The 20,437-nt window shown below is 30.9% G+C and overlaps 2 protein-coding genes across 4 annotated transcripts in view; both read left to right on the forward strand.

The window, feature by feature from the left end:
* Positions 1-4,106, forward strand: part of LOC107450393 (uncharacterized) — a 6,327-nt gene extending 2,221 nt beyond the window's left edge. Inside the window, exon 2 of the mRNA XM_016066177.3 lies at positions 1,605-4,106. Coding sequence (XP_015921663.2) covers positions 1,619-3,814 — 2,196 coding nt within the window. The 5' untranslated portion in view covers positions 1,605-1,618 and the 3' untranslated portion in view covers positions 3,815-4,106. The remainder of the gene's footprint in view (positions 1-1,604) is intronic.
* A 4,470-nt stretch (positions 4,107-8,576) lies between these two features.
* On the forward strand, positions 8,577-20,376 carry LOC107450392 (uncharacterized). Of its 3 annotated transcripts, XM_016066173.3 has the most exons (4): positions 8,598-8,882; positions 10,402-10,498; positions 13,809-13,954; positions 16,571-20,376. In XM_016066173.3, the coding sequence occupies exon 4, from the start codon at positions 16,581-16,583 to the stop codon at positions 20,196-20,198; it is 3,618 nt and encodes a 1,205-aa protein (XP_015921659.2). In that variant the 5' UTR covers positions 8,598-8,882; positions 10,402-10,498; positions 13,809-13,954; positions 16,571-16,580; the 3' UTR covers positions 20,199-20,376. The 3 variants fall into 3 exon arrangements, with proteins under 3 accessions (XP_015921660.2, XP_015921659.2, XP_071036248.1); XM_016066174.3 differs by lacking the exon at positions 10,402-10,498 and having other exon boundaries at positions 8,577-8,882; XM_071180147.1 differs by lacking the exons at positions 10,402-10,498; positions 13,809-13,954 and having other exon boundaries at positions 8,747-8,882.
* Positions 20,377-20,437: the final 61 nt, after the last annotated feature.

The following is a 20,437-nucleotide window of genomic DNA, read 5'->3' on the forward strand; positions in this document are numbered from 1 at the left end:
ATTGTAACAATAAGTAAAGGGACGATTGTAACAGCTGAAAATAAATAATCTTATGTTTACAAACCATTACTTAACTCTTTAAGAACCACCAATAGTTTCCTATATCATTTATATTATGTTGCATGTGCATTATTTTATTCGTCACCCTTCACAGCATGAATTAAAATTTTTAACCCCTTAAAGTTTAAAGTTTAACCCTTTAGGTCTCTGCTCATTATTATTTTTACTCCTAAAATATCACTACTATTTTGATCAATAAAAAAATATATCACAACTATGATATTGTGTATAATTAACTATGTTTTAGTTGAATTTATGAACTGTTACAATTGACCCCGTAAGTGAAGACAATTGTAACAAGTGCACGACTGTCAAAAATTGTTAATAACTAATATAATAGGATTTAAAATAAGGTATTTATTTATTTTTTCAAGTTGAGGATAATCTACTTTACCCGTCTGTCAATTAATACTAATAATATATTTGATTTTTTGTTAGTTAAAAATAGTTAAGTAAAAAATGTTGCAATTGACCCCACTCTCCCCTACTCAAAATGGAAATGACCACAAAATTTCGTCTGTTACTCTATAAACATATGTCGCGTTAAAAGATGGTAAATTGTTGAATTTTGTGACAAAATCATCTGAAAGTTAGAAAGCCCGTCTCCAGCATATAAATGGTTAGACGAGAAAAAAAAATAGAAAAATCAGTTGATGGTTTGTTCTCCTAAATCTCCAAATCTTCAAAGCCTTTATGCTTTTGAATCTTAAATTAATTATCATGAACATTTTTCATGAGATTTTTTACATTTTTAATTTAATTGAGATTTATATTGAATGCAGTAAGATATTTAAAATGGAAAAAATATTTTCATACGCATTTCAGTGAATGAAATACAATTATTCTGGGAAAGAAAAGTTTAGAATAAGTGTTTAGAATTCGAATAACATAACAGAATAAGAATGACATAATAGATTACGAATAACATAATAGAATGAGAAGAGCGTTATAGAATAAGAAGAACAGCGTAGAATAATAAACAAAAAATAATCTAGGAAAATGAAACAGACAGAAAAGTGTCTAAGAGGATAATGCAGCCAAATACTCTTACAGAGAGCATGCATAAATTGGCATGTACTTCTATCAGTACTGCATTGTGAATTATAAATATCCAAAGAAATATTTATAATTCAAAATTGTCAAGATTTGTAAAAACTTTCAAAACATTTATTAGTTTTGCGAATAACAGTAGTTTTAAAAATGTTTGTTTTCATGTACAGTACATTGTCTTATGCTTTAACATATAACTAATTATTAAGCACGACATAAATTATTAAGGCAACCTAAAAAATGAATTATTATAGATGACTATAGTGTTGCCAATTTAGATAAAGAAATGCTCAAGTTTTTAATGCCGCAGAAGAGAAATAAATAAATAAATTTTTTAACATTTTTAATCACTAAATAAGACACTTGTATGCAATAAATTAGGCAATGTATGCATTAAATTAAATCGCAAATGAAACGCAATTTTTTTTTTTAAAAAATTGCTTCTAACTTGTTTAAAAAAACAGCTTTGTTGAGACAATTTTATCTTCTTACAGGTCGATTGGTCAAAATGACTACAAGAAAGAAATTGCAGGTTCCATGGCTACCAGCGCCTGCCTGGCTTAAGTTTCCTCTGACTAAGGGCCTGAATCATCACAGGATACCAGTTGGAATCATATTAGCAGCCAGCAGTAAAATGGAATGTGTTCTCGAGAGCAAAAGTCTCGCCCAAGTGCGAATCCGTCTCCTCAACGATGACAAAAAAACAGAAGGCACTTTTACTGTTAAGAGTTCCCAGCAAGGTCGGGCAGCAACATTCAGTGTGGGGTCTGTGAGTGTTCCATTCATAGACAGTGAGTACCTTAATAAAGACCCAGAAGATAATCGCGATATAACCATAAACTATCCAACTGGTTCGAAAGCTCTTCCCATCTATCGCTTTGGCGACAAAGAGGAGGATTTCTTTAAACTCTGGGACTCTCAAAACGCAGAATTTGCTTACATTGAATCGGATTACATTGGTCTCCTTATACCAAAAGTAGACAAAGAGTTTGCAAGGAAGTTACCCGGCGGCAAGCACCTCGATGATGTCATACTTTTCTACGACAAGCTTTTCACTATTTATAGCGAGTTAATTGGTATGTCATTTGAAGAAACTGGACTTAATAAAAATGTAAGAAACAGGTTTTTCCTCAAAGCTGACAAAAGCGGAGCCGGTGGAGCATATTACTCTGATTGGTGTACTGCTGTTTCATACGGAACGGTAAAAGGATTCTGGTTGGACATAAAACCAACAAACTGGGGAGCATTGCATGAAATTGGTCATGGTCATGAACTGAAGAATATAAATGATGAAACGTTATCCGTTGGTGAAGTATGGAACAATGTTTTAGCTTTTTTCTATCAGAAAATTATGCTAGGTAAGGATTTGCAAGCGAAAGGTTCAAAAATGAAGTCACTGGGCATTGCCGACGTACTTAAAAGTGGTAATCCTGTCAAAAGCTGGCGTGAATTCCACAAATGTTCATTTTTAACACATATGTTTTTTAAAGCTGGGCAAAAATCCTTCGCTCGTTTTAATCAACGAACGCGGGAAGAATATGCTGGTCGCACTTATTATGCCAGTGGAGCATTATTTGTAGAAAAACTGATGCACTTTTTTGCGATTGACTTCGCCATTGACGTGTATCCATTCATGAGACTAGCGAAAGCAGCCGTTCGCAAAGAGCAACTGGAGGAGCATTACTACGTTTTATCGAGTGTGGCTTATCCTCTGAACTACCTTATGAGTGATGCCAAAGAAATAAATAACCTCAAAAATAAACTGAGTCTGGAATTTGAAACAAGTTTAGTAACTCCGTCAGATTTGAGTTCAACTAACCTAAAAAATGATTTCACAGTAAAAATCGATAATCAAATATTCGAAGATGTATCGGGGGATATGCTTAAACTTACGGACGGATCTCGAGTTGTAGCTGAACGAAAAATTCTTAGTCAAACCATAATTCTGAAGGATGTGCCAATTGGCGTATACAAGGTTTTCGTCGAACCAAACGCTAAAAACTCAAAACTTATCTATGACGACTTTTATGCCATAGTACATGCCGACAAATCCGGCGAGTTAACTTTGTCTGCCAAAATTAAGAAGGTACCCTCACTCTCACCGGATAAAATCAGGCTTCTTGGCCTGGGGGATAAATTTTTTGCATCTCTTTCTGTGGAACCTTTTAAAAATTTAGTTCAGTTCAATTCCAGTTCAGGTAGCCCTCACAGTTATTTTAAGAATAAAAAGTATGCCAGTGTAACGATAAAAAATCAAGAAAACAAAGAGATTTTCAGTAAAAGTATTGATGGCAACAGCCCTGCTCTTGGATTATTCGACATACCAATGGAAGGAGAGTTACAAGTTGAAATATTCCACGCCGAACCGAAAAATCGTCTGAAAATGGAAAATCCAACGATGAGCGAAATTATAGATCGTCAAAATACGACCAACTATTTCATTGTAAATGAGAAAGGCTTGCAGAAGAAAAATACATCGAAAGAATTGTTAGAAAAGAATTTCTTATCGAAAATAGAATCTTCAGCAAATAAGATCAAGAAGAAGATCTCATTGTATGACAGGCCTTTTTGTCTTCCTAAGTATAACTTGCTTCTGGCAGTAGAAGCTTTCGAACGCTTATTTAGAGAAAACGGCGTTGATAAAGCTCTCAGGGAACAATATAAAGATTGCTTGCCACCGCCTGTAGATCCCAAAAAACAATGAACCTTAAATTAATAACATAATAAAATTCTTTAAAAATATAGTTAAAAATATCAATGCTCTTTTTTTCTTGAAAATTAAGCATAGATGGAAACCTCTTGCAGAGCCTTACAAATTCTGATAATCTTTCATTTTAAATTAATTTGATTTTTATTAATTGAATTTTATTGTAATTTTCAGTTGATGCATAAAAAATTTTTAATTGACCATTTTTTCAAGTCGCTTGCTAAAAGGAGAAAAAATATTATAATTTATAAGATCATTTTCCTATGATACGTTATTCCTAAAAAAAAAATTTTTTTTCTTTAAAAATTCAAGTACTTATTTGTTACAACTATAAAAAATTGTTGGATATTTTTTTTATATTTGTCATATTTCTATGCCTTAAATGCTATACAATTTGTGTTCTTTTAAAAATTTGATATAGTTTTAGCCATAATTTGCTTTTAAAATTAGTAGATATTTATCCCGTAAATTGTCACATTTTGAAAAACCGTTATCTTTCTGAATTTTATTATGAGAAGAAATTTGAGTTTTTTTAAAAAAAACTTCAAGTGTACTGCTGTCATAATAATATAAATTACTAGCTTTTTATGTACTGATTAGTCCAATGATGTGTTACTTTTCATATATTCTTTAAAAAAAATAATATTATTTTAAAAATTATTTTATTCCCTATAGCAATGTGAAATTACCAAATACATTTTGTACTCTTTCAAAAAATTTTAATCTCACTATAATACAATTATATGTATTAATTATTTTATAAATTCAACATTTCATATATATATATAAATAAACAACACAATATGTATTTTTTAAATTTCAATTTAATTTTTGTTATAATAATAGTAAATACTAAATATTTATGCAAGGATTAGTGATATTTTCAATTTCCATGCAATACAGTTTGTATGTAAAATATTCACTTGATTATTTATCAAAATGCTATGAGTATATTTGATAAAATGATATGCTAATTTTATATATTTTATCTAATCTATATTCCATACATACATCCAATTACATATTATATTTATCTATATTATGATATAAATCATTGTGAAACTACTATATAATAATTTCGTCTTATTATTAAAAAATTAAAATCTAATTTTTGGAAGAATTTCCAAGTTTTTGTGACCTATTTGAAACAAAATTAGTATTTTAATTTATTCAACTTAAAATACTAAAATATTGTGAAATGATCTAATTTATTTTGAATCTAGAATTTATTTATGACAGAGATTTAGTAATAATAAGAAACTACCAAAAATTATACAATGATCTCGTTATGTATTTATAAAAAAATTGTATTCTTCAGAAAAAAATATTTATAATTTGTAATGTTGGAAAATACAATAAATATATAAAATTGTTTACACATTGTGTTACATTTTTCTTGACTGATTGAGAAATAATACAGTGTGCAGTTTTGGATAAAATTGTAAGAACTGAAGAATTTACAAACTCTTAAGAAAATATTTTTTCTTTTACAAATATTATTTCAAGTATATACAGGTTGTCCCGTAATCTCAGCCTTTAATATATGTTTTCAGAAGCCTTGTTTAAAATGAAGTAGTATAACTAAGATGTCGTATAATGAAGACTATATCGTATAATGTCGTATAATGAAGTATTATGAAACTGTATTTAATTAAATTGCACGTTTTGTCAAAAATCCAACATAAAGAATAGTTATTTCAAGATATACTCGGTCAAATTTATTCTGGGTCAAAAAAAGAATTGGAGGAAAGTAACTAATATTAGATTTGTGGAATATTTATTTCACAGTTCAGTCATTGAAATGCACATTCATAATTAATGCAACCAATTAGATTCACTTACATGTTATCATTTTTTTTTAAAATAAAAACTCGCACGAAAATGTTTTGAATGGCGTAGAAATTTTCACTCTTGATTTAGGCCGTGGTTAGAGCCTCGGACATCGGTACGGAGGTGCCGGGGTCCGATCCTCGAAAACCGCTAAGACTTCTGGAATATAGATAAGTGCTCGTAACACTGTCGAATTGAAAATCATGTCGCCGGTCCCTATACTGTACCATGGATACAGGGATCTAGAATTAAAATTAAAGGATTCTGAAATTTCAATCCCCTTCATATCAATGTCTATATTGTAAAAGTGGCCACTCGAATGAGGGGTGCTGCCATCTATCTGGGGGTTCAGAGCTAAGTCGCACTTCCACCCTTGAGGTGCTCTCTGTCAAACCAAACGCTTCCCTTCCTGACTTAATTCACAAGGCCAGTAGCTGGCGAGCTTGGCGGCAAGAGGCATTAGAAACAACAACAATAACCATGCATTTGTGAATCTGCATATTATTTAAACATTCTAAAACAAATAACCGTTTCCTTATTTTTTTCCCCTGAGAAATAACATAACTATTTCGTTGGATAACAAAAGGATTTCATTGTGAGTTCAAAATACAAAACACGAGGAACGAACGTTTTCATTTATTAATTTAATTTATAAATATTGCTATTATTATCTTGAATTTACAAAACGGGCTTCAAAAATTTACATTAAAAACGATTATTTAAAAAAACTGAAAACAGGTTGTAATAAGGAGGAGAAAAACTAACTAGCCGATTAAATGTTAAAAATAAATGCAAAACCATTTTTTTAAAACATATTCTGTTACATTAACTTTTACATTGATGTAGCCTATAGAAAGCTTTCTTAAGATTACATATACTTAAAAACAATTAAATGGAATTGCAATTACTACTCGCGCAGTAATAATTTTAGAAAGACACTTTTTTTAATCTTTTAATGTCCATAACTAGAATATTTAAATTCTTGCAGAGTAAAGAAAATAAAATAAATATGGCCTTGCTCCTGATAGGCCGCATACTTCCGGTGTCGCAAACTTAAAAAAATTCATATAAGCAAATCCATTGTCCAGTTTCGAAGCATACCTATTAGATAAGCTTAAATGATGAGCAAAATATTTCCTACAGGTAAGAAAAATCTGTTTCAATTTAAATAAAAGTTGAATTATATCATTTGAAAATATTTCAGGAAAAACTATAATTTGTGAGGATAGAAAGTAATGTATTGTAAAAATTAACATTGTTCTCCTAATATAGTCATCATTCTCTTTCTCGACCATTTCCGCTTGTGTTCCTTTTATTTTCAACACAACATTTGCGTTGTAAAAAAAAATTTGTCTCAGTCTATGCTTAGCAACACAATTTTCTTCTAGAGTGCTTTTCTATCAATTTTACGTGATAAAAAGTGGAATGTAATCAATATTATAATTCTGTGCATCAGGGGTTCTTAATTTTTTTCGTGCATGGAACACTAAATGATCAACCTTCATTCGGCGGAGCCCTGATTTTATAAATGAAGTACGTAATAACAATTGTGGAAGCATTAACTAATAAGATACTGCTTTAAAAAATATATTTAATTAAAAACTGATGGCTCAGGGGATAGAACGTTCTCCTTTCAATGAGGTGAACCGGGTACGAATCCAAGCGATGGCTGGTCGATACAAATTCCGCATCCGGTTTGCACCGACCACAGTGCTGACGTAATAATATCCTCAGTGGTAAACGGATCATGGGTTAGACTCCCCTTGCCGTCAAGCTAACCGCAGGACGTTTTTGTGGTTTTCCTCTCCATATATCGTAAATGCTCCCTAGTTCTATCAAAAAGTCCTCCACGAAGGTAAATGTCTCCCAATACTTGATCCAGGAGTTCCCTTGTCTTTCAGATTGGGTTCAAAAATTACAAGGCTATGGAGTTGAACTGAAATTATAAAATATTTGAAATTACAAAAATATTTTTAAAAAATAGCTTAAATCAAACTGCTAACTCTCGGAACTCCTCTAGCTCTTCTATGGAGCTATAGTTATTTCCAGATTTAAAACGAATATATAATTTTAGATACAATAGTTATTCAACAAATTTTTCTACTCTTATTATCTTAGCCAATACGGTTATTATCTAATAAGGGTGCATAATAGTATCTTATAATAGTTTTCATATTATTATTTTTTATGTACGTTTTTTCGGAAAGAAAAGTACAGAAATTTTTAAAAACTTTTTAACTACATTGATCCTTAACTCGTAGTACATATACGCACTTGCTTTAAATATAATAGTTCCAAAAAACAATTGTCGAAACTAGTTCATAGCTGACAGCCTTTTAAATAAAATACTCAAAGGTTGTTTTGCTTCAGGCTATTGAATTTTTTTTACAGTGTTCAGCGTATATGTAAAAAAATGTCTTATTTTTACATAAAAATGTCCATTGAAAATAATATTAATAAAAATATTTTTTAAAAAATTCCTAGTCCTATATATTTTAAAGCAAATGAACAAATTGTTTAAAATTTTAAATTAATATTTTTAAAAAAAAGTTGTCCGAACTAATCGGAAACTTTAACGCGAGAAGAAAAAAGTTTTCAGGACACTCAATTTTGTTTTCCAGACAAAATTACAAATAGTTATAATTTTAAGTTTATTCTGCAGTAAAACATTTCTCTATAATGTAAATAAATCACAAAATGACTACGAAAATAGTTTTAAAAAGTGGAATTTAATGTATTTTTCTTCTTAATGGAAGAGAGAATTGCACGAAGTGTCCTTGATCAAATCGACCACACGATTATTTACGAGTTTAGGACATAAGGTACTTAAAGTGACACGTACACAAGAATTCCATAAAGCAATTGCTTCCGACATGTGACTCAATAAATTTATTGTTTATTATATATAATAAGAAATAAACCGACGTATAAACATTTTTAGTTGAAAGTTACAGTGACAAATATTCTCTGGAATCAAGTTTAATTGTCGAACTTCTCTTTCAAAATACCAAGTTGAATACGCGAAATTCTCTTTCCTATATAAAATTCAGGAAAATTCTAAAGCATAACATTGTTATCAAGATTTAACTTTGAATTTATGTTAACTCAATATTATATACCTTTACACGAGTACCTTTGCACTAACGAGATGGTTGATAAGATGTTTTTATAATGCAGCAGTATTTTTCTAACTTCACCGCATTCTTTCGCTTTGATTGCTTGTTCATCTTTTAAAGTAAGTGTGTCTCATTTATGTTTATTACAAAGCTCCAATTATATATTATTTATGTATTATTATGTATATTTTTATTTCTGTTATGTATATTTTTTATAACTTAAAAATAAATAATACTTAAATAATTTTTATGTTTACAAAAATTGGAAATTAAAGTTATTCATCCTTCAGAAAGTTTAATTGATAGAATTTTTAAAATTATTCGTAATTAATTATACTAATTAAAAAATATGACATTCAAAGCCTACAAATAAATTTTTACTGAATATGCAATACATTTGTGCAGCTTTTATGAAAAATGAAGTAAAAAACAAGTCATTTAAGAGACGCAAAATAATATTCAATTTGGGGGGGGGGGGAACTCTATCGAAATATAATCAGTTACTGCTGAGAAAAGCATGACTTAAGACATTAAAACCTATTTGATTTGGTAGAGAAAACGGGAAAGAATTGAGAATCGGTTATTAAAAACACCACTAAACTCAACCAGACAATTAAACTGATTTTGATGTTTTTTAACCTCACTTGTGATGTAACAGATTCCGAAAGCTTGTTTTTTTTTTTTTTTTTTTTAATAAATTTGTTCAATCCTGACAAAATGAAGTTGAAAACCTGCACAATAAGGGTTGATTATTAGAAGTTAAACTCTGGAAAAAATAGCATGCTATCGAAATCTGTCGAATCATCAAAGAGGAAGGTGGTGTGGAAATATCAAAACCAGTTGGGTTGTCTGATGAAAATTGAAGGTATTTGAAGTAGTGCCTTCTCGATTTATTCAGAAATCATACAGGTTTTGATGTTTTACGTCGCACCTTCATCATTAGTAATTCTTTAGATTTCTATATGATTGTTTTTCTTGAATTATACAGTGGTTTATGCATGTCTTTAGTTCTCTTTCAGCAAGGTTTTTCTGAAAAACTGTACTAAGTTGTGCCTACGAAGCACGCTGTGTAATTTGTTTATGTAATTTTCTTAAATATATTATTTTAAAAGTTTTTTATGAATGGGTAGTGAAACTAATTGCCTATATTTATTAAAATTTCTGAAAGGCAATTATTTAAAACACTTAAATTTTGCTGTTTCCGAGCTGAATTAGGTCAGTTGTTCACCACTATTTTTAAAATAACGACATTAATTTATAGAGTAATATACGGTTTGCTAATATAGCCAAGTGCAAGTTATAAGAGATGACAAAGGTGATCTAGTTTCGATTCCTGGTTAGGACTGGTTGAATGGTTCATTATAAAAACTGCCTTCAGTATCTGAGTTGAATTGATTGAAGAATTATTATGGTATATACGTGAGCTGAACGCAGAGCGCAAGATTGTAATGATATGAGAATTCGATCTTCAATTTTGCGCTAATTTACTCAAAAATTTTTGTTATTGCTAAAAATATTGTTTTCTATTTTCTCCTTTTATTTTGCTCTTCAGTGTTTTAATTATTTTTTCTAAAAATTTGTCATAAGCTTTACATAATGATTTAAGAAGTTGCTAAGATGTGTTTTTTTCTTTTTTAGTTGCAAAGTATATTTGTTTTTCATTGCCCATAATTTCACATACTTTTGTAGGGTTTATCAAAATATAAATCACTTTCAGCTGTCATGCATTTCAAAAGTAAGCTAAAAAAAATTATGAAATTTATTTAGATATTTCATTTAGTTTAAGCTAAAAGAAATTATAAAATTTTTACTTTAAAAATCTTGCATTCCCTTGCGTAGTTTTGATGATGAAGTTGTAAAAATCAAAATGTATAAGCTTTGTATGATATTCCAATAGTAAAATCAACGCCCTACGAACCAGGCTATCTCTTCATATGCTTTAATTCATTAAATACACATTAATTCATTGAAAACACAGAGCCGCGATGGCTCAGGGGATAAAAGGTTCGCCGTCCAATGAGGTGTACTTGGTTCTAATCCCGGCGATGGGTGGTCGATGCGATTTCCGCATCCGGCTTGCACCGACCACAGTGTTGACGTGAAATATCCTCAGCATAAGACGGATCATGGGTATCCTTACCGTCAGGCTAACCGTAGGAGGTTTTCGTGGTCTTCCTCTCCATGTAACGCAAATGTTGGTTAGTTCCCTCAAAAAGTACTCCACGAAGGCAAATTTTTCCTAATACTTGATCCAGGAGTTCCTAGGAGAATTGCAAGGCTACGGAGTTGAACATAAGTAGTCGTAAACCCGAAAATTTTGGGTCAGCTGCTCAACGACGGTTATAAAATAAAACTGCAAACAGAGAGCCGTGGTTGCTCAGGGGATAGAGCGTCCATCTTCCAATGAGGTGAACCGGGTTCGAATCCCAGCGATGGCTGGTAAATTCGAATTCCAACCCGACTCGCACCGACCACAGTGCTGACAAAAAATATCGTCAGTGGCAGACGGATCATGGGTTAGAATCCCCTTGCCATCAAGCTAACCATGGGAAGTTTTCGTGGTTTTCCTCTCCGTGTAACGTAAATGTGGGTTAGTTCCATCAAAACGTCCTCCACGAAGGCAATTTTTTCCAATACTTGATCCAGGAGTTCCCTTGTCTTCTGGATTGGTTTAAAATTCCTTGTTCTTCTGAACTAGCTCCGGAGATAATCATTAGTAGTCGTATATCCAAAAATTGGGTCGGCTATTCAACGACGCTTATAAAATAAAATAAAATTGCGAGCACGAAATTTTTTAAAAGTGAAATAAAAATATTTTGTATGACAGAATATGTGAGCAACCAATATTATTTCAATCGAAAATACAAAAGTATTAGCACGATTATTTCTGCATCAAAAAAAAAATTTTTTTTAATTCTCCTAACTACAATTTTAAAAAAAATCCCTTGTTTTTAGGAACTTAAACCACACCTATTTTTCCGGTAATGCCTATTTAATGGTGAAAATACGGATATCTTGCTCAACTATCACATTGATATCTTATTTTGATGCTTTTTTTTTTCAATTAAACTAATATTCTGTTTTCTCACTACGTTAAAAAAAAAAAAAAAAAAAAAAAAAAAAAAAAAAAAAAAAACGTAAGAGCAGCCGCTGTTTTGGTTGATCATCTAAAAGTTACACTTTGTTTGGCTGTTTATAAATTCATTGCTCCTTTTCCACCTATTTGGGTTGCCCTTCCCCTCGCGGATTTACTGGGGCCCACACCTTCATCATCTAACTATCACTAACAACTTACTAAACAATCATTTAATTAATCGTATTATTAAACTTCTAAAATAAATTAATAAAAAAATTTATTAATTCCCTACCCTTCTAATGTATTAATTGTTTGTTTTTGTTTTTATATGTTTGCATTGTCCCCTATTTGTGCTGTCCTTGCTTTCTTTTCTCTTTTTTATCATCCTAACTAATTAATTACTTACAACTAATTTAACCAATTCAATTTATTTTAATAACACAGTCCTTTGATTCAGTATTTAATTTAAAATTTACGGAGGTGGCCTATAGTATAGTATAGATTCTTTGGGCTAGGTACTCCGTTGTACCACTTCTAAGTTTGCGCATTCTCCACTTTGCTTGGCTACGCAAAACAGTTTTTCTTCAAATTTTCAATTTGTTAGAGAGTTATAGCGTTATAGCAATTTTAAGTACTTTTTTTTGCAATTTTTTTTTTTTTACTTTTCTATTTCTTTGCTTTGCTACTCAAAATCTGTCAGACTTAAAAACTTGAAAGAACTAAAGAGAGTAGAAAAATGTACAAGGAATTGGATGGAACGAAAAAAATTACGATTCGATTATTAGTTGAGAATCATTAACTCTTAAGCTCTTGGTGGAAAAAAAATTATGTTGGCCTGTTGAAATGTAACTATTGAGTTGAAATTTGTCGTGCCGATAGACAATCATTTTGAATGATAAATTTAAAGAGATTTAATTCCTCTCTGTTCCAAATTGTAATTTTAAGTGGATTTTTTTTGTTGCAATTTTTTCTTTAAATAATAATTATTTATCCATTGTTGTAGAATAATTTATCTTCTTCGCAGTTTTCAGATCATAAGCTCTTGCTTGACTTGACGCCGAAAATAATAACAAAAAAAAACAAAAAAAAGAATGAGTAAATAATAAAATAAATAAGACAGATATTAGATGCTGCCTAATTTAACATTATTATCAAAATTTTTAGCAAATGAAGATTGAAGAGAAATCGACACTGTTTCCAATTAGAACTGTTATATGATATAAGGTTATCGTTTTACATTGTTCGAAAGTAAAATTACTCCTCAATTATTGCTACGTATTGCATCACGCAATCTGTGTTCCTAAAGTTTAATTAATTTGTTTTCAAATACGGTTGATATTTTTTCAAATCCGGTTATCATTTCATTTCGCTTCCATAACACATTTATAAGATGTGCTTAGATAAAATTATAATAATTATATATTTTATAAACTAAATTATCTATTTTTTTTATCGACTTTTAAGAAGATCAGTAGGGAAAGCCCTTGAAAAATGATCTGAGAAAAAACGAATTTGCGTAATGACAGGAATTATTTTACCACTGCATGGCCGTTCTTCACTCAGTAATGACTCTCTGGGGAACCTATTATCTATATTATTGTTTTGCCAATTCTTAGTTATCCACAAATCGCAACAGATGGCAATTCAACAGCAATTTTTAAAAAAATGTGCATAAATCGTTTTTTCCCCCTTGATTTCAATGTTGATGAAAAGTAATCACAAGGATTAGTAAAGATAAGCACAGGAGCTCCTACTTATTTAAAAAAAAATAAAAATCTAGCATTACATTAATTTTGCACCAACGTCGATGCACAACTTAGTTGAGATATTTTCTTCGGCAGTTCAATTTTATAAATAAGTTTAACCTTATTATGGAAGAACAGATTACCAAAACATTTTGGAGTTATTAGCAATAAAATGCATTTTTAAATATATATTTTTGCAAATAAATTTTCTTTTTTTCTTACAGATATATTTCAATGAATGAATGGAAAGAGAAGAGTGGCTCACAAAATAGCATACAAAAAATTTTGGAAAATTTTGGAAAAATGGAAAAGTTGTACTGCAACATATAGAAAGCTTCTTGAAAAGATATAAGAAAAAACAGTTCCAAAGGTATGTGATGAATCTTTGTCTCCATAAAATTAAGAAAAAGAAATTCTGAATAACTCGCAACTACAGTATTCGCGGAAACAATTTCGAGTTATCTTTGTTAACGTTATTCATTTTTCGGTGAAAATGTCGGAATACATCTGTGTCTGCTTTACTCTCTAATCCTTATGATTGAACATTTCACTGTTTCTTAAAAATAGATTTTTTTAAGGGCAAAAAATAAACCATTTTCAATAACTTTTGATCCAATGATCGGATCTTCAGTTTCTAGGACTCAAACTTACTGGTTAGAGTGGATGACCTTAATATGCTAATTACTTAGTTCTTGCGATATTTTAAGCTGCGAAATAAAACACAAAACCGTAATTTCACCGTAAAAACATACTACTTTTTGAAATATTCGAATTTCTGACTCCCAAAATATAAGGGTGGCCGCAATCACGGAAATATGGTCCCCATAGTTGTATAAGTAGAGCGATCCAAAGTTTTGACCCCTTAATGCTACTTTTACTTTTTGCGTATTTGTCATATCTCGAGATCTCTTTATTTTTTGCCCTCAATTATAAAATTCGTCTATCCAAAAATAATTCCATCCAAAATATAACTTTTAATAAATATTTATTATTTTTTATTATTTTATTTAATAATAGTCAAAACAATTTTGAATGGTAAAATATGCATTTTTTTAAATAATTTTTTATATTGCAATTTTACATGGCAAATTACAAAATTTGAGCGAAATTGGTCTAATAGTTTCTGAAAAATCAAATTTTATAGAAGACGTATAGTTAAAATTCGATTTATCAGGAAGTATTCGGTCGATTTTTCTCAAATTTTATATTTTGCAAAATTCAAATGGCAAAACACAAAATTTGAGCTAAGTCAACCAAATAATTTCTGAGAAGTCGAATTTTAAAAAAGCTGTATTTTTAAAATTCGATTTTCTCAGGAATTATTCGATCGATAGTTGAAGTTATCCCTTCAAACCATTCAGATTGAATCTTAGAACGTGAAGATCCGATCATTAGATCAAAAGTTATTCAGGGTGGTCCGTTTATTTATTTTGCGCATGGCACATCTACAATACGGATGAGTCTCAGTTTTCTTTCTACAAATGCTCAAAGAGATTGAGATATGAGAAGCAAAGTTATTTTCAAAATTTTGTTGAGCATCATTATAAGTAGAAATTTAGTATAAATACAAAAATGACAACCAAAGACAAAGTTTATAACAAATGCTTGAAAGAATTTCAAAAATAAAAAAAGCTGAAGTTTACCCGAAACCCACAATTATTTACACGATAAATTAATACCAAAAATGCTCATATCTGTAAATTATTATTAAATGTGTAAATACTAATTTTTCTATTTATATTTCATTATTTAAAATTATTTAAGAAAAAACATCACATTTTCTTATTGAAAAGAGCGAAGATAGAACACACTACAAGAAACTTAAATTAAATAATTTGGGTGGAAATGTGCTTAAAAACGTCTTTAGGGCTTTTACTTTATCTTTTCAGTAATTTAGATTTCGAAAAATATAAAAATAAATAATTGAAAGAGTTTCATGCTACCCACAGTGATAATACAAATGTATTCTCAAAGAAATATCTTAATTAATAGCACAGTACTGTTCATCAATAGTGCAAAAATGCAGAACAAACAAACAACTCTTCTTCTCCTCCCCAACCTCTGCAGTGGTTGGAAGGCAGAGGAGGGTGCTAACCCGTTCCTAGAATATCTGCTGCTGTGCCCCTAAATGTTGCTTTTATCTTCATACACAGGAACCATACCAAAGTCTAGGGGACTGGTTTACATTATGTCTACGGAAACTACCCTTTCTTTCCTTATGTATATTCTTTAGCTATGACCTTCTTTTGAAGATTCCAACAAGGTAGATTATTTCAAGCCCTAGTTTGCCAGTTTCTCACTCCCATCACTCAAAATTCTAATTCAAATGAATTAAGTCATCATATTCTTTTAATATAGGGCTTTGATATAAAAACGTTCTTTGCAGGAAATTTTTTCAATTGTTCTAGCAACATAATAAGTAACCTAGTTCATTGCATTTTTATTTATTTTTCTATAAATTTTTTAATTTGATCTTCATTGCCAAAAATCTTTTTTTTTACACCAAAGATCGTTTAAAAACCTTTCAACCGAAAAACTGCAGTTTCACATTCACTTTATAGTACTACTGTGCAAACAAATGATTATTGCCATGTATTCAGGTTAAATATGAAGCATTATCTTTGAATTAGGAGACAAATAAAAAAACTGATCATCTTCGAGTTCACAACAGTACTCCAAGTACTGAGACCAAGGGGAAAAAATGCAGAACCTCTCCCCCCAAAAACATAAATATGCATGCTCATTTACTAAACTGTTCGATCGTTGCCAGATTTGGGAGAAAAATTTATTAATGTTGAAAACAATCTGTTTTTAATGAAAACTCAGATTTCTATTTCATACACTCAAAAGTTTCTATTTTGTATCCATATTTTAAATAACAAAGATATCAAATCTCACCAGCCCCATACATAAATTTTTTTTTTGTAAGTAAAAAATTTGTCAACAAAAAGTTAAAATGAGTTAAGGTGTTTTTTAACTCTTGCAGCTAGATTAAAATGACTTCAAACAAGAAACTTCAGGTACCATGGCTACCAGCACCTGTCTGGAAAGATTTTCCAATGACCAAAGGCCTTAACCATCATCGAATACCTGTTGGAATCATAGTAGCTGCGGACGAAGAAATAACATGTTTTCTAGAAAGTAAAAGTCTTGTCGAAGTGCAAGTAAGGTTCTTCAATGATGACTCTGAAACAGAAAACATATATATAATTAAAGATTCCTTTCCAGGTCGAGCTGCGATTCTTGGTGTAAGCTCTGTAAGTGTTCCATTTGTTGATTGTGAGTACCTCAAAGAAACTCCAAGAGAAAGTCGCACTCTAAGTATAGACTATCCATCCGATTCGAAAATTCTTCCGATCTACCATTTTGGTGACAATGAGGATGACTTTTTCATGCTTTGGGATACTCAAGATGCAGAATTTGCATACATTGAATCAGATTACTTCGGTTTTCTTATACCAAAAATAGACAAAGAGGCTACAAGAGAATTACCAGGTGGTAACCACCTCGACGATTTAATTGCTTTTTATGATGAGATTTTAATTATTTATAATCACTTAATTGGATTGTCATTTGAAGAGACGGCAACCAATCAAAATGTAAGAAATAGATTTTTCATCAAAGCTAACAAAAGTGGCGATGGAATGGCTTATTACTGTGATTGGTGTACGGCTGTGACGTCAGGATCAATCGAATCATTCTGGTTGGATATAAGCTCTACCAATTGGGGAGCGTTGCACGAAATAGGTCACGGACATGAACTGAAATGCCTTAATGATGAAACATTATCTGTTAGTGAAGTATGGAACAATATTTTAGTTGTTTTTTACCAGACTATTATGTTTGGTAGTGATGTATCGACAAAGTGCACGAAACGAGAGGATATGGACATTGTTGAAGCGATTGGAAGTGATGTTCCAGTCAAAGATTGGGGTTTGTTCCATAAATTATCATTTTTATTACATATGTTTGTTAAAGCTGGTCAGAAATCTTTCCCGTGCTTTAATCAGTTAATCCGCCAAGAGTTAGATGGCCACTTTCATTATGCTAGTGGAACAGCATTCGTAGAAAAACTTATGCATTTCTTTGCGATTGATTTCGACATCGACGTGTATCCGTTTATGAAATTAGCAAAAGCAGCGATAGCAGAGGAACAACTACTTGAACACTACTACGTTTTGTCCAGCGTGGCATATCCTCTGAACTATCTCATAAACGATACTGAGGAACTAGAAATTATTAAAAATAAACTGAATCTGTGGTTTGAAACAAGCTTAGTTACTCCATTAGATTTAAGGCCAGCTAAATTAAAAAATGATTTCACTGTAAAAATAGAACACCACTTATTTGATCATATATTTGGTGATATGCTCAAATTAATGGACGGGTCTCGAACCATAGCAGAAAAGAGAATTCTGAATCAAACTATTATTTTTACAAACATACCGGTAGGGGTGTACAAGGTTTTTGTTACACCTAACGTTTTGAATGCCAAATTGATCTATAACGATTTTTATGCAGTAGTACATGCCAGTAAGCCTAGTGATCTATTTCTTACAGCCAAAAAAATGAAAGCTCCCTCGCTTTTACGAGATAAAATCAAATTTCTTGGTTTAGGTGAAAATCATTTTGCTACTCTATCCGTAGATCCGTTGAGACGATTTGTAAGATTCCATGTATTTTCGAACAATCCACATGATTATTATAAAAATGAAAACTACGTCAGTGTGATTATAAAAAATGAAAAAAACGAAGTTATTTTTAGCAAAACTTTAGAAGGCGATAATTGTGAGACTGGCATGCATAACATATACATGGATGGACCGTTGATGATTGAGTTATTTCATGCAGAAACAGAAAAGCGTCTAAAAACTGATGATCCGATTATGGATGAAATTATAGATCATGATAGCAATACAAATTATTTAATTGCAAATGAATTCGGTTTTCAAAAGGAGAATACACCCAAAGAGTTGTTAGAGAAGAGATTTTTAAATAGAATAGAATTAATAGCGAATAAAATTAGGAAAAAGTCCTCTTTACATAAAAGACCTTTTTGTCATCCTAAATATAACTTACTTTTGGCAGTTGAAACATTTGAACATATGTTCCGAAGAAACTGCTTTTGCCTAAGTCTTCGAGAACAATATAAAGATTGTTTTCAACCTGAATATTCAAATCAGTTAGTAAACGCTCTCGTCAATTTAAACAGAACTCCTAATATAAAAATTTCCAAGAATAAGTATTGTTGTCACCTAACAAATAGTAATACAGGCAGAAGAACTGTTCTTCTTAATGATGAATCATCTATTTTATCAAGCACAATAACATTTTTAGGTTCTTATGACAAACTGGTCGCAAAATTGTTTGTAGATGCAAGTGAATGTGCAGTTAATTTCCATGTGTTAGATTCAGAACCCCATTTCAGATACAGCGAAGAAACTTATATTGAAATAACGATTCGAAATAAAGAAAACAAAGTTATATTTACCAAAACACTTCAAGGATCAGATACTGTGGAAGAAGAATATAAAATAAATTTTACAGACCTAGTTGAAATAGATCTTTTCCATGCAGAACCAACCCGTTTACTGTTTGATCATCCTGCATTGGGAAAAGTAATTGAAAAGAATAGTTCTCTCAATACACTTATTCTAACAAAAGAACTTTTTAATGTAAACTACATTTACGAAATTAGACAAACTGATACAGGAGAAAAGTTGTTATTGGCAAATGACGAATCGGTAATTTCCTGCAGCAAGTTGAATTTTTTAGGGTTGAATGACAAATATGTAGCTACGTTATACATCGATACGGAGAAATCTTTAATTCACTTTAATGTTCTATCAACAAATCCTCACAGGTGTTATGAAGGTGAGCCGTATTGCGGTGTAAAAGTAAGGAATAGCAAAAAGGAAATTATATTTGATAAACTAATCGAAGGATTACATCCAATGCCAGAAGAATTTAAAATCCCTTTTGTCCAACGCGCTGAATTGGAGGTTTTTCACGCAGAGCCGACACGTTTAAGATCGAATAATCTAGCAATGGAAGGTCTAATAGATCACAAAAGCAGCACAAACAATTTTTCTCTTAGTAGAGAAATTTCTAGTGAATACTACGTGTATGATGTCACCAATGCCAATTTGGATCAAAAAGTGGAATTTCCATTTGAAATTCTTTCAACACCAGCAAGCATCTTCAAATTTAAAGGAAAAAGTGACAGACACATAGCTTCGTTGTACTTAGATTTTCACAATGATAGAATTCTTTATCACGTGCTTTCTCCGGAACCACATGATCGATTTGAGGACGAAGTATATATTGGTGTTACGATATACAGTGAAGACAAAGAAGTTATATTTTGTAAAGAAATCATTGGGGTAGATGACACTGAAGAAAACTTCACGGTCAGCTTTACCGGACGAATAGAGGTTAAGATTTTCCACGCAGAACCCACTCGCTTAGTTTCCGACAATCCTGAGATAGAAAACATGATTGATCATGAAAATACCGAAAACAATTTCATCATTGAGAAATCTCTGAACTTTCATAGAAAGGGTAAAAATAAAAAGCATGCGATGAAACGCTCTCTAAGACGTAAAAGTGTCTAAAATCTGAAACCTAAATGTTAAAATTTGCATTTAAAATTTAAAAAAAACCAATGAATTTGTATTATAAAAAAAATTCTGATTCATTCGTAGTCTGTCTTCTGCACATTGTAAAAGAAGATAGTTACAAGTGACAAATGTAAAACGCAAATAAACTGAAATTGGAAATGTTTTGGCGAGATACAGCTGTAAGAGTATGATTTTACATAAGCTTCCACTTATTTACAAAAAGATCTTTTTGT

Source organism: Parasteatoda tepidariorum, chromosome 4 (genome assembly GCF_043381705.1).
Source record: "Parasteatoda tepidariorum isolate YZ-2023 chromosome 4, CAS_Ptep_4.0, whole genome shotgun sequence".
Lineage (NCBI taxonomy): Eukaryota > Metazoa > Arthropoda > Arachnida > Araneae > Theridiidae > Parasteatoda > Parasteatoda tepidariorum.

What these genes read in the sequence shown, in the direction of transcription:
- LOC107450392 (XM_016066174.3), top strand. Translation starts at nt 16,581, where the DNA reads ATGACTTCAAACAAGAAACTTCAGGTACCATGGCTACCAGCACCTGTC.